Source organism: Cinclus cinclus, chromosome Z (assembly GCF_963662255.1).
Source record: "Cinclus cinclus chromosome Z, bCinCin1.1, whole genome shotgun sequence".
Classification (NCBI taxonomy): Eukaryota; Metazoa; Chordata; class Aves; order Passeriformes; family Cinclidae; genus Cinclus; species Cinclus cinclus.
In genome coordinates, this window is record NC_085084.1 from 57,510,246 (window position 1) to 57,524,913 (window position 14,668).

Genomic DNA, 14,668 nt, shown 5'->3' on the forward strand with positions numbered 1-14,668 from the left:
CACCTGGGTCTTCTCTGGCAGTGACCTCTGCACCTGCTGGGGCACCAGGGAGTCCACCTGCTCTTGGAGCCTTTCACAGCGGTGTAGGAGCTTCCTCACAAGCTTGGTATCCGAGCTGCGATCGGCGCACACTACCTGTGACTCTCTTTGCTGCTGCCCCATACTCTCCATCACCGCCATCTGCTTGTTCAGCTGCAGAAAGGGGAGAAGGAATTGATTTTGAGATATAATGGATGCAGCCAGCAGAACCTGGTGCCCAGATGGTCCTGACCAGGCAGGGAGTGTGGCCAGGAACCCCACAGGGAGCACCCTGCCATTCAGGACAGCAGATGGAGTGCTGCTCGCAAACCTCACCTGCTCCTGAAGCTGGTCTGCTGTGACCAGCTGCTTCAGTGTGGCCTTGGTAATCTTCTGCTCCTCTCTCAGCTCCTTCTGCTCTTCCTTAATCTGCTGCAGTGCAGACCTAGCCAACAAGATGAGGACATAGGCAGGCTGAGCCTCCACAAGGCCACTCAGGGGTGAGCTGTTCTCCCCAAACATGATGCTCCTGGACTGCCACCCCTCTACCTCCCAGCTCTCTTGCAGCCCCATAGGATACAAAATCCTCTCCCCATTCTCTTACTCCAGCTGTAGGGGGATCTGGTTGGTGCCATCCACTTCACACTTGGCAACAGTCATACCCAGCTTTCCAAAGGTATCCTCCAGCTGTCTGATCTGGGAAGGGTGGTAGTGGCAGAGTCAGAGAATGGACCCCATGCTTTCCTTTGCCTGCCTCCTCACTGCCAACTCCCCCTGGCATTCTTGCATCCCCCTTAGGGACTGCTATGGGCTTACCTTCTCCTTCTCATCCTGCACGTCTCTGGCCAGGCTCTGAAGGGAGAACATCTGGCCCTGGAGCTCAGACAGGTCTCTGATGATGCTCTCCATAGCTGGATGGCCTGCTTGGGAACCAGTGGTGCCACTCTGTGCACTGGGAGTCCCTGTCTGCATCCCAGGGGTGGGCTGGTCATGGAGAACCAGTGGCTGGCCAGCAGCATCCTGGAGGTTTCCCTGGCGTGGGGTGAGAAGAGGAACTGCAGTCAGGACCTGGGAGCATCCATAACTGAGGTTGGGCCCAAGCCAAAGAGCCCCTGGGCACGCTGCCAAGCACTGGTAGAACTGTATTTTCTTTCCTTCCCAGCACTCCTGTTCCCTTTTTCCAGGGCTGTTTAGTTCAAAGCGCCTCAGCAACCCCTCGGCTGAGGCAGACAGTGACCTCTACTACCAGGTTGATCTGCAGGCAGAGGTGGGAGCCTCCTAGTGGGCAAGGCTGAGTTCCCATGCTTCCCTCACAGGACACCCTTCCTACTCTTCCCTCCCAGTGCCCTTCACACTGGGTGACACGCACAGTTACAGGGCAGGGGTGGCAGTCTTGAGAGGTAGGGAGGGCCCAATTCCCTTTCAGAGCCAGCAGCTCACCTGGCCAAGTGTTTCCTGGATCATCCGGATATCTTCTCCCATGCAGGACTGTGTGGCCTTCATCTCACCGATCTCTTTACGGAGATCTTTGCAGAGATCCATGGTCTAGGAGGGGGGGGGTGGGGGGATGGGGATGAACCTCATGGGAGGGTCCCTGGGGACCTGCAGAACCTTTGCCTGCACCATGGTCTGTGGGGCACAGCTGGATAGCTGGGCACTGGGAGTAGCATTCTCCATTCATCTAGCATGGCTGGATGCAGCTGAACCTCTGGCACACAGAAAGGTCTCAGACCTTCAACACGTTGATGGAGGCAGCTCACCTGGCCAAGTGCTTCCTTGATCCTCTGTATTTCTTCTCCCATGTTGGATTGCATGGCCTTAGTCTCAGCCATCTCCTGGGAGAGAGCTGCGGCCTAGGAGAGACCAGTGGCCGGGGTGAACCCCAGGCAAGCAGCTCCCCAGAAACTCCCACCCCTGTTCTGGGGGGCCTATGGCACATCCTGGGTCTGCAGGAAAACACCCAACCTAGGAAGGACCCAAAGCACCCAGAGCAGTGATTCAGCCCCAGATTTTCTTTACAAATCTCTCTCCCTTTCCTACAATGAAAGTCAACATGCTGTTTGGAGCTTGGGCTTCAACCAAACCTTGGTATAAGCGCACGGACCCCAAAGGAGGGGTGCCTTCAGGGGAGCACCCAGGGAGTGGGAAAAGCCTCTACCTTGGAGATGGCACTCACTTTGGCTTCAGTCTTCTCCACCCGTCCCATGTCGGCAGCCACAGGAGGGCCGCTCCCGGTCCCCTGCAGCTCGTCCTTCCCAGGCAGCTGCCCTGTGGCCCGTGCCCCAGCCTCGGTGCCGGTCCTGCCTTCCTCCTTCTGCGGGATCACATCCTGCAGGCCCAGCAGGCTCAGGTGTCCCAACATGATCCTCAGCAGTCTGCGGAGCGCCTCTAAGTTGACATTGACCTCGGGTGTCCCGATGGCGTCATCCAGCAGCTGTAACATGCTGACCGAGGCCATGGCTGCTGCCCTGTCCGAAAACAAACCACTTCGTGCTCGGAAGGAAGCTGCAGCCAGGAATATGGGCAGCCAGCAGCCTCCTTCCTCCTCTTCCCCTGCCTTCCCGAGCCCCGGTCACACGTGCCTGTGTTTGTGGTGTCTCTTGTTGCCAGGTAACACCTGGCCCTGGCAGCCGGTTGTCGTGGAGTCCTGGAAGGGGCCGGATTGGAAGGGACTTTTTACAGATCACCGAGTCTCATGTCTGCAGCTGTGGTGGGCCAGGGACCCCCGGCTGAAGGGACCCTCCCTGATGGCTCCCTTCTTCTTCAGCCACTCCACCTGGGACTGAGGCAACAGGAGCCCCAAAATTCCCTTGCTCCCCTTGATCTTCATCCACACCTTGGGCTGCCCCAGTACAGCACAGCTGAGGGCAGTGATACAGCTGCCATGGTGCTCTGAGCCATGGGGCTGAGCAGAGGTCGTGCTGGAACTCAAGTGGCTTCAGTGGCAGGCCTGGAAACACACACACACACACAGGGACACAAAGGCCTGAACAGACTCAAAATCCTGTAAAGACCCAGGCAGCTGGATGGGGGGGAAGCAAAGAGAACTGGTGTTGTCCACACCTGCTCCCTCTTTGGGGTCCCAGAGACAGAGGACAGGTGGCACCCCAAAAACACAAAACCCCCAGGTGTTTGGGGTGCACACCACAACCAGGAGTGAACATGTATCTGGGCAGCTCCCCAGAGAGATACAGATTTTGGTGTGCTCTCCCTGAGGGGACCCAGACATCCAGCAGGCCTTCAGATGGGACTCAGATGCCCAGATGGCTCCCCCAGGACCAGGATGGGATGCAGATGTCTGTGTGGCCCCCTGCAACAAGGAGGAGAGCCGTGTGTCTGGGGGTCCCTCTAAGGCCAGAAATGGAGCACTGGCATCCAGGCTGTCCCCTCACAAGGAGGAGAGCCGTGTTTCTGGGGGTCCCTCTAAGGCCAGAAATGGAGCACTGGCATCCAGGCTGTCCCCTCACAACCAGGAGAGGACCCAGGCATCATCTGGGGGTTCTGAGGGAAGGCAGCTGGGGGGCAGTGGGTGGGGGTTTGCCCATCACCTTCTGCATGGGGTAGTGGGTGCCCCTGGAACTGCTGTCATCCTGAGGGCACTCCCACTCTGGCAGCACACTGAACTGCCAAACCACCTTCACCTCCACTGCTCAGACATGGAAGGGGGCAGTTGGCCTGTGGGGCAGCCTTTGTTCCATGACCCTTAAGCTCCCAAAATACCCCCCAAAACCAGTCCATGGCCTACAAATATTCACCTTGGACCCCAAATACTCCCCCCAAAAATGCCTGCCCTAGCACATCCAGCCCCCAACCACTCCCTGAAACACACTGCTCCTATTGCCCCCAGTGCCTCCTGTCCCAGTATGGCCCAGTGTTCCGGTACTCTCAGCCCAGTGCTGCTAGTACTCCTGCACTAAGACTCCCATTATAGCCTACCTCAGTGCTACCAGTCCCCACTGACAACATGCAACAACAATGTTCTTCCAGGCAGCCAGCAAGAATGTCCTACCAAACACGACCAGTCCAGCTTCCCCATCCTAGTGCTTCCAGTACATTCAGTCCCAGAGCTCCTACTAGTCCCTGTTCCAGTGGGCACATGCAGTGGGAAGGCAGCTGTGTCTAAGATCTGCTTTGATTTTACAGCTCAAATTTTAAATAAACCACCTCTCTTCTGGTGAGAAACCTATGAAAGACTCTTAACACCCTGGCCCTTACCCTGATACAGCAGGTGCATTTGGGGGGAGTAGAGGGTCTTGGATCTGGGAACAGGGCCACCTGTGTGGGGATGTCACCCACCCATGACCCACAATACCAGGTCCCCTGAGAGTATGAAGGTCCCTGACCCCACTGGATCCTATACCAGCACCCAGAGGTCCTTGTCCCCAGGAAGTCCCCATTTCCACTGAAGGTCTCCAGCCTGGAGCAGTACCCTGAGATGGGTTTAAGGGTCCCCATAAGCCTGTGGCAGGTCACAGGGGTCACCAGGCACCTTGACCCTGTGAGGGGCAAGTGATGCAGGAGGGGTTTGTGTGGTGATGGCAGGATGAGGGCACAGATCCCGTGGCATCCCAGCATGGGGGTCCACTGGCTGCCTCCTCCCTGCCCATGCACCACTGGTCAGTTTCTGTTCTGTTCAGGGAATGTTAAAAAACAAGTGAATTGCATGTGTCATGGTTTTTTTGCAATTTTAGATCTTGTGGAGCTGATATAGCTGACCTCTATGTGTTCACAGACCTGTGTATGTTTATGTACAAGTGCTTTCTTTGTTCAGAGTTGAGGAGTCAACTAAAACTCCCTGAGTATTTCAGCAGGGATGGGTGAATGGGTGACTTAGTCCTCTAGGTCAAATTTACTTAAAGTCACAAACACTATTCAAAATGCAGAGTCCAATCCTGTGATAGCTTCTGCAGCCCCAAAACCATAGCAAGAACATAACAACATGGTGTAAAGGGCCAAAATCTGCAGATGCTTCCCTAACAGTGATTCTCCATCACTCTCCAAATCTTCCAGACCAGGAGACTAAGGAAAAGTGGAGACATTGCTCAAGCAGGTTGTTTCCATGTATATACAGAAGGTACATACTTGCAATACTGTGTCAAGAAAAGCATCCTTGGACTTAAGAGGATCTTCAGCATATGGTTTGGTCTCTTGGTTGTGAGTGGATGCCAAAACAACACCATCAACACCTACTCAGTTAAATCTGTTCCAGATAAATAAGTTACAGGTAAACAACCCCCTGCTTAATCCCCTGTGTTTAATAATAGCATACTCCGAATCCAGATCATCTGTAGTTAGAGGGGTATCTTGCAATCTCAGCATCTGCTCTTAAGCATCTGTTTTATTGGAGGAAAAGCATAATTCTTGCCAAAACTACAGCTAAATCACTAGAGAACAGTAACATAAATCCTGAATTTGATGAGGATTGGTTTTCTTGTTATAACTAAAGGAGCTCTTAAGAAGAAGACACTAGGCTAAAACAAGAGTTAAGAGAGAAATTATTTATTTATACCATGTTAGGAACACTGTTCACAGTACATCATTAACAGGGTGACTACATAATAAGGTGATCAAAAAAGGGTGACTTAAAAAGCTAGTTAAAGACAAGGCATAGATTATAGGCTAGTCATGGATACTGGTAGGCTTCTTCCTCCCATAAGCAAAGCTGCACAAATAAAGACTGTCTCATACTGTTTCTGCAATGGTAAAAGATTGATTTATTCAATCTGTACATTTTCTTTATATTGTATAAATTTACCAATACTTAGATTAATGTTTTCATATAATTTATGATGTTAAATTTAAATACAGTATTATGTCTCATTAATTTAAGGTGCAATTTATCAAAATCTACAGTAAATATTTTATTCTTAATCAGTTCTCTTTGGCACACTTCTGGTCTGTTTAAATACAAAAGTGTAGGATTGAATAAAGTATATAACACTGCAGGTACTTGTAGGTTTTTTTTTGTTAGCACATGAATGTGATTTTATGCTTACCACAAGCTTTTTCACAAAGAAATAACTGCTTATGAATTTCAGTTTAATTTATATATAAAATGGCTAACTACTTCAATGTGCAAGGCAGAAAATAAAGTTGTTACAGCAACTCCTCCCTTGAGAGAGTGATTTTTGCACTATGGAAATCTTGTATAAAATGTTATAGAAAATGGAAATTTTTAATGAGGAAGTTCTCAGTGCTTCTTATAGCAAGCCACCTGAGGACATGATTTTCTAGGTCCAGAAATGATGTATAAAGATACAGTTTAGCTGACAGGTTGGCACTGTAGTGGTGTTGCAGCTATAAACTTGCATGTTCAACTGACAAACTAAACCAAGGAGCCAAAAAAAAAAACCAACCAGTCTGTGTAAAGAGTTTAGTGAGAGTGGCTTCTTTCTATAAGAAAGGTCTCATTCTTATATTCTTGATATATGTATATATATCTATCTGCTTTTATTGCAAGGAAGAAACATTTAGAATTTCCACTCTGCACTTTTGTCTTCATGACCTCTGCTTACTTTTGGGCTGACTAATACTTTGTTAAAATCAAAAGTGGACAACATAAAATTGACTTGTTTCTGTTGGAAATGTACAAGGAGGCCATCAAAGTTGACCTAAATAGGTGAAGTATCATTTTACAAAAACTCTTCAAATACCAGAAGAGCCAGCTCAGAGCCATTTATTTCACAACTGAAGGTCAGTACCAGAAGCTGGCATTCACATGAAAGGTATGGGGAAACTTAGCTACACAAATACTGGGCATTTTTCAGTGACTGATTATTTCACAATTGAAGAAAAACTAAACCCTATTCACAGTAAAATGTACTTATTACAAGGCCCTTCTGGTCTGTTTTTTCCTGAATCATGCAAGTAGTATCCCCTCAGCTGCAGAAATTAGCATTTTGGCAAATGATCAAGTTACAGGAGTTGTCAAGTACTGTGCAACCTGTTTAGAAGGCTAGGATGTAAAATGGGATTTCATACAGGTGAGTTGTGATGTGGTAATGTGTGAAATGCTGTGCTACTCCTGAGTAAAACACATTTGTCTGTCCCAGCTAATGACCCATTTATGAGCATGCTGATTCCAGAGAGGCATTTCACAGCCTCAGGAATAGTATATATTAAAAAAAAAAAAAAGTATTTTACAACTATCTTTTTCTTCAACCTATCAATAAGGGCTAACAATGATGACTTCAAACTGTTGAGGGAAGATGATGAGAAGGGGTAGAACTGGTAAGGAGAATCAGTCTGTGTGGTAAATCAAATGTAAGTGAAATGCAATTCATTCTCAATTTCCTTTAAGCTTTTTGAGATATTGCATATGGCCATGTCCCCTAGTGCTCCTGTTTTATCTGCAAACTACTGGCTTTAGAACTGGGATGTCTGTGTGAAGGATATGGTGTCAGATTTATCTATAGCGAAGCCTCCGTTGATGTAAGATTTCTTGGCCTGTGTTTCATCATTATCAAGTATTCCTGTTTCCAAGGCAAAAGGATTGACTATGTTGACTTCAGAGGTGACATCCATCTGCTCCAGCTCCTTTTTTGAGAGCTTCTCCACTACTCCTGTACCAAAGGCATCTCCCAAGACATTCACCATTGTTCTGAACCGATCCCTATGGAACAAAAATATTGTGAGACAAACTATTCAGTTGTTTAGAAAATCCTTTTAGTAAAACTAAGATACTCTAGCTCATGCAGCACTGTTTTCTTCCCAGTGCAGATTTGGGTAATTATTCAATTAAAAGAAAACAGTCTTGTAAAACAAGAAACAGAATTTTACCCACATGTATTTGAAGAAGCCTGAAGTAATTTTCATGAGAAATAATTTTGTACAGGACATGCAAAATTGCATGACTGCAAGTCATGTCACTTGTCTGCTACAGCAGTAATTCCACTGCTGTGGCAACGCCTTATATCATGTTGGAAGGATCACCTCTCAGGCCTCTGAAGTATGCAACACAGCTGGTTCCCTTTGTAGTGATAGATGTGGGGTGCAGCAGCAGAGCTGGCATTGTGCCTTTTGTCATTCTATCATGTCATGTCCTCAGCCAGAAGAGTATACCTAGCCCAGTATCTTCAGTATTCTGACCCAACCTGGAAAAGGGAAAGGTTTGTCTTCTGCTAGCTTCTCCTTGTTAAAGGGCTGAAGTACAAACCTGTACTAAAAGAATCACTTAAAGGAATCTGATAGTCCTGCACTATTGATTTGTGTCCAGACAAAAATGTGACATGAAGGCCTTAAAAACCTGCTGATACTTGGCAGAGGAACAACAAACCTTTGCAACATAACAAAGTTTGAAAATCGACATGGAAGTAGGGTATGGACAGTGAAAGGCCATGCTTCCTTGTTTTTCTTTTCAGCTACAGAACACTACAAAGGCTCTGTGGCAGAAGAAGTTTCTCTTTCCATACAGAGACATTGAGGTGGATATATTCACGGTATTTCTCAATACTTCTACAACTATTTACAATTCCAGTGCTAAAAAAGTTTTCCATGTGCAACAGAAATAAATGGTAGGGAAAGGAAGAGAGAATAGTGAAGATTCTAGTAAGATCGGTGTGACAAGTGAGGAAATCAATAGCACTGGAAACTCTTCTGTTATAATAGTACTATTCTATTTATTTTTCTATTCTTCATTTAATGTGGAAATACTACTCAAGCCTATGTAATATAACTTTGCTAAGTTCAGAATTAATTAGTGGGCTATTAATGAGCCACTACTAGCAAACAGTTTGCAAAATTATACATTTTAGGCAATAAGTACAAAAGGTGAAAGTGTTAATAATCTGTGTGGCATGAAAATGTGCATTCAATCTTCTGAGGTGCAAAATACACTAGCAATAATCCCTGGTATATTAAATTAATCTTTAATTTAATGAACACAGCAAAACACATCTCAGTCTGAAAAATGCCTCAATTAGAACCAGAAACCTCTTGAATTATTTGTATGTTTCATGGTGGAACAAGTACCTTGCATGTACTAATATTGTTTCTAAAACCCACAATAGCTACAGACTTTAAAAATTCCATAGGTAAAAATCAGATCCATAAAGTCATGATTGCTCTGAGAAACAGGGTATTGTTCTGTTTCTTTCTCACTTCCACAAGATAAGTAGAGGGCATAAAATGAAATTATTAGGGATGAAAATGTAAACAAACAAAATTCAATTATGTCTCTGCACAATACATCACTAGGATGTGGAATTCATCTCCACAGGACTTGTGGAAACATGAGTCCAAAGCAATGAGTCATTCATAGAAGAAGACAAAAATCACCTCTAACTCAGGAACTCTCTGCACTGGAATTTGCAGGAGGCTGGGCAAACACTTTGTAAAAAGAACCAATACAAATTTGTTCTGTTCTTAGGCTCTTTAAATACCTGTAAAATTAAGTACCTTTTCTGAGCCAGTGGTTTGTACGGATCTGCACTATACTTTAAAACATTAAATGCCCACTAGGAATAGAAGAGAGCAGGAGAAAACAAAATAACTGTGGAGCACAGCAAACAAACTATTAGACCCTGCTGCAGACAGCTAATTGGGAGAATGTGCTTGTGGATGGAACTGGCTCCTTTGGAGAAATTATACTTATAAATAAATTGAATTGATTCTTGGATCCATACAACAGCCCTGGTTTTCTGGAGACTGGCATTTCTCTCTGTTTGCAAAATTGAGTTATATAATCAAATAAATTAAATATATCTGTGAAATACATAGGCTGCTGCCAGAAATCTTTCAATAAAATGATTGGAAGGGGCGGAGGAGGAACAGCAAGGGATTTATTGTGAGTGTAAACAAACCTGAAGAAGACATGCAAATATTATGAAATTACTAAGATCACTGGATTGATACCAGTGAAATGCCATCCATACAAACTTCAGGTGAAAAACACCTTAGGCTACCACTAAAGCTCACAAGTTCAGGATGAAAAAGAACTAAAATTATATTCCTTAACTTGTGAATCTTGTTACCTGATGTATCATGGGACAAAACTAAGTATTGATGCCCTTCTGACCTCCAGAATACACTCTGTGATTCTTTGGACTTTTGCAATAGAAGCAGTTACACTGCTGTACTTGAACTGTAGTTACACTGGTTAACTTGAACAGAAAAGATTTCTGGTGGAAAGGCTTCACTCCAGAAAGAGCAGGTGAATGGGACTGAGAGGTTTTGAAGTGCTCTGATATGGTTAGGATTAGGTACAAGGCACTCTCCAAATTTACATGTGCTTGCTGATTTGAGGGCTGGGCCAGTGCTCTCAGTGAAGAACAGCCCTAGCAAAGTAGTGCTGTCAGCACAGACCTGTGTACAGCCTGCTACATGTGTGCATGTGGAATCCAGGGTCAGTTTTGCTTTGTTCATGTTGTGCTCTATTGCCAGTGTATGAATATTATGTGCTTTGTAGCTTGTGGCTATATTTGATTTTCATGAATGATGTCTGTATTTAGCATATGAGTAGCATCTCTAGAGACATTTCTTTGTCAAATTTGTCTCTCTTGAGGATGATGTTCATGATTTAGTGCTGTAACTACTACTTTAAGGCAGAAAGCATCTTGGAATGTGAGGTTTTTCACTGCCATCCCATGCAGTAGGACCTCTCTCTCAATAAAAGCCATTACTGCATTCAACTCTGAAAAAGCTTGACCATACCAATAATCTTTGTCCATTTTCTGCAACAGTCCTAAATTATTTTATTGCTTTCTTTCTCAGACTCACACGTTTCCAGGCAACTTATGCAAACATTAAAAGAAGATAAAGAAAAAGGAAAAATCATTAAATGTAGGGATCCTAAACTTACAGAAGCCAGTCAACTGCAATGATCAAAGTAACATCTTCTGCAGGCAGGCCAATGGCACTCAGCACAATCACCATGGTGACAAGTCCGGCTTGGGGCACACCTGCAGCCCCGATGCTGGCTGCCGTAGCTGTGACACTAAATTCCAAATGAAACCCAGAAAAGGCATTCAGAACACGTTACTTACAGAGTTTCTGGCACAAATATTTTTGTTTCACTGCAAGAAAAAAGCCTAAATGTTTCAGTTTTCCTCTTGTCCCTCAAAGTCGGGTCTCAAGCTTATAGGATGAGCCACGTTCTGATGTACTGTTATGGTTACACTGCAGAATAACAGGCAACACACATCTAGCAAGCAAACTGGACAGATCGAAGGTAGAGGCTGAGTTATGTTTACAAGTGTTTGCAGAGAAGAATAATGGCAACTTTCATAACAGTGCTGTATACCAGCTGCATATTCTGGCCCATCCTACCTCCTCATGAGGTTACACTGGCTAGGCCTTGGCTTAAGAAGTGACAATGTTTGCTATTTCTTGTCCTGCAAATAGTTTAAACTTTCCCATATGGTATCCAAAGTTAATATACCATTCACAAAAAAGCTTATTCCCACACAATGCATGTGACAGCTTTAGTCTTACCTAATGGTAACTATCTGGCCAATATCCAGTTCTAAGTCATTCAGCTGTGCAATAAATATGGCTGCTACTGCTTCATAAAGAGCTGTGCCATCCATGTTGATGGTAGCTCCAACTGGAAGAACGAACCTAGTGATTCTTTTGTCAATCAAGTTTTTTTCTTCTGCACATCGGAAGGTGACAGGCAATGTTGCTGAACTGGCAGATAATGAAACACATAAAGTAAGCGCAGGCAACAACACACCCTTTCAATTATGTTTTCTTTTGCTCAGGGCATGATCTGCTTTATGACTCAAATGGACGTCTAAGGCAGGAAGGGAGGCTGCACCATGAAAAAGCAAAGAAATTTTGTTATACCTTCCAATTATTGGAAGAAATAGCTAACTGTTAGTTATTCTCAAAATTATATGGTAAATTGCCATGGTATATGTAGTCACAAAAAACATGCAACAGCTTAAATGCTGTCAAGTCTGTGGCTAATGAACTGAACAGCAAAGAACTGCCTCCACCTGGGAGAGGCAGACTCTCATTTTGTGTAAGGCTAAGGCACTCTGTAGTGCCCTTTGGGTATGACAGAAATATTAATGAAAACAGTATTTCAGCCTCCAGGGGAATGAGAACTATCCAGCTGATACCACAGCTTTTAAAAAAGTAGCAGTAAAATCAGAGCACAGACCATGAAATTACTAGCAGGTACATTACAGAAAAGATGTTTCATTGGTTTACCTGGAAGAGATCATGAGGGCTGTCAGAAGTGCCTGAGCCATACCCATGGCAAACCGAAGAGGATTTTTCCTTACTATTATGAAGTAGATAAGGGGCAGAATTATACTGGAATGGATTGCAAGTCTGCAAAATAAAATCAACTAGTTAAACAAATAGATCCATCTCATTGTCTTTCTTTACTAAGATGGTGATAATAGGTACTCAGCTCTGCCCTCAAGTATACTTATTAAAAACTAAAGGTGACTTTAATGACACCTAGGTGCAAAATTTAGAGAGAATGCCATGTTAATAAAAAGCAGACTAATGCTGTTCTACACTTCCTTTTGTAAAGGAGAGACCATATATGAATTGTCTCTCTTTCCTATGCTGAACAAGAATTAACCTTGGAAATAATTTTAAACTGATCAAAATGAGAAGCCTAAACTAATACATAATATTTAAACTAATGTGCAGAGGGTGATTTGAAATAACACTAAAACACTTCACTCTTTTGCCAAATCCTTACAATGCAAACCAGAGACAAATCAGAAAATCAAATCAAATTATTATTCTTAATCTGTCTGCCCTTATTACAGAACATGTTTTGGAAATAAAGGTAAACATGCTTTCCAGTCAGGGACAGCTGAAGTACACTTCTTTTTGCAGAAACTTCAAATATGAACCTTTAGAAAAATCCACATCTGCTCTGGGGAAAACTGTGTAAGCTCAGGTCTACAAGTAAAACGTGGTGGGGTATTTCCACCTGTTTAAACAAGATATATGTAGACTTAGCATTTTTAATATTATAAGATGCTGAAATACTATATTTTGAAACTATTAATTTTCAAAATTAAATGGGTTGACTCACAGAAATATCAACTTGCTCTCCTGACTTTAGCAGCTCTGATGTATTTGCCTGGGTATTTGTATAGGTCTCAGGGAAAATCATCCTTCAACTTATGCATTAATTTTGAATACTGTGCAGTAATCCTGAATGCACATGAATGCAGAGCTTGTGGGGCATTAAGAGGTAAACTGACTGCTGTAAGTACATTTGAAATGAAACTTATTTGAAGCATCTGTGAATATTCCCTATGTTCAAAGGTTGCAATTATAGCAACATCAGCTTTTCATGAAAAGAAATTATCACATAGCCTAGAAACACACACCCAAAACCTCTTGTCACCTATAACCTTGGAATTTTAATTCTGTCCTCATAAAATGTTCATGGGTATATTCCTGTAGTTTAACAGTGCTCTATGGTTTCAGAGCAGTTGATAAAGACAGCAATAGATCATGGTACCATCTGTTCTGCCAAAAACAATTAAGAGACCAGAAGCCACAGTACAGAAATCCACAACAGCATCCAAAATTGTCCACAAAACCTACGTATTTGTTTCCTTGGAAAAATTATCTTTTTTAAAGGAATGGGAATTACAAGGAAAGATTATCTTTTTTAAAGGAACGGGCATTAAAGTTTTAATTCTGTACGGGAACATATGACATATTTAGTGGAATGTAAATAACAGCATGCAACATGTCTTGATAAAATTTTGTAAATATCTCTAGAAAGAAATCTAGCAATTTATACATGCACCACCACAAGGCACCATTGTATAAATTGCTAGGTTTGTGATAGGCCCAAGAACAAACTGCATTCTGCAGAATATATAGGGAAAAAAATTAAGTGGCATGGGTGCCACTTGAGGCCTAATAAAATGTTAATGAGAGTAAGCATTTTAGTTATGTCTAAGTCAAAAAGCATACCGAGTTATTCGAAAAATTTAGATCTGCACCTTTTCAGTAGCAGCATGAACATGATATTATTCAAAATAACATATTTTTATGTATGCTATGCAGCTACTGGTTTTCCTGAAAAAAATTGAAGTAATATTTATTTTTGTTCATAAAATGCAACTCTCAGCAAGCAGCAGAAATTTTTAAAACCAAAAATCATAATCAGTAATTGAAAACAGAACCTTTAATAGCATTCATTTTAAAGTTAGGAAGAATCTTGTCCCTCAGAATCCCAAGCTACCATTCCATATGGGAATATCTCTTACAAGGATGTAGCTTGTACCTGGCTTGCTGCTTTCAGAAGAGACAAAGGCACAGGCAAGGAGAGTCTACTTTTTTTTCTTTTTTTTTTTTCTCCCACTTCAGCCTGAGTTCCCTCTGGCACTTAAATTGTCTCCACTTTGAATTTCCTCTTCTGTAACTTCTAATCCTGACTCTGCAACCATTAATCCTGAGAGACTAGAGATAATTAGTGGCAAATTGCACCAAAGACACTGGGGGAAGTCTGTTCCCTTATCCTGACCTGAAGGAGACACAGAGACTGAGATGAGCTGCAGACATTGGTGGCTTTGTGCTGGTAGAGCTATGGCAATGAAAGATCACGAATAATAATTAAGTTGGGAAGAAGGTGAGATGGTTAGGGAGGTTAAAGGAAAGAAAACAGGGTAAGACAATTATCTTGATAAGGAATACAAGAAATCTTTAAGGTAACTTGTTATTT

General features: G+C 43.5%; 1 protein-coding gene across 1 annotated transcript in view; it reads right to left on the bottom strand.

Moving 5' to 3' along the window:
- Positions 1 to 7,212: 7,212 nt before the first annotated feature.
- The window catches only part of SLC1A1 (solute carrier family 1 member 1), a 49,845-nt gene continuing 42,389 nt past the window's right edge, over positions 7,213 to 14,668 (bottom strand). Inside the window, exons 9-12 of the mRNA XM_062512593.1 lie at positions 12,172 to 12,294; positions 11,449 to 11,643; positions 10,817 to 10,951; positions 7,213 to 7,630 (exon numbers count right to left, since the gene is read on the bottom strand). Coding sequence (XP_062368577.1) covers positions 7,384 to 7,630; positions 10,817 to 10,951; positions 11,449 to 11,643; positions 12,172 to 12,294 — 700 coding nt within the window. The 3' untranslated portion in view covers positions 7,213 to 7,383. The remainder of the gene's footprint in view (positions 7,631 to 10,816; positions 10,952 to 11,448; positions 11,644 to 12,171; positions 12,295 to 14,668) is intronic.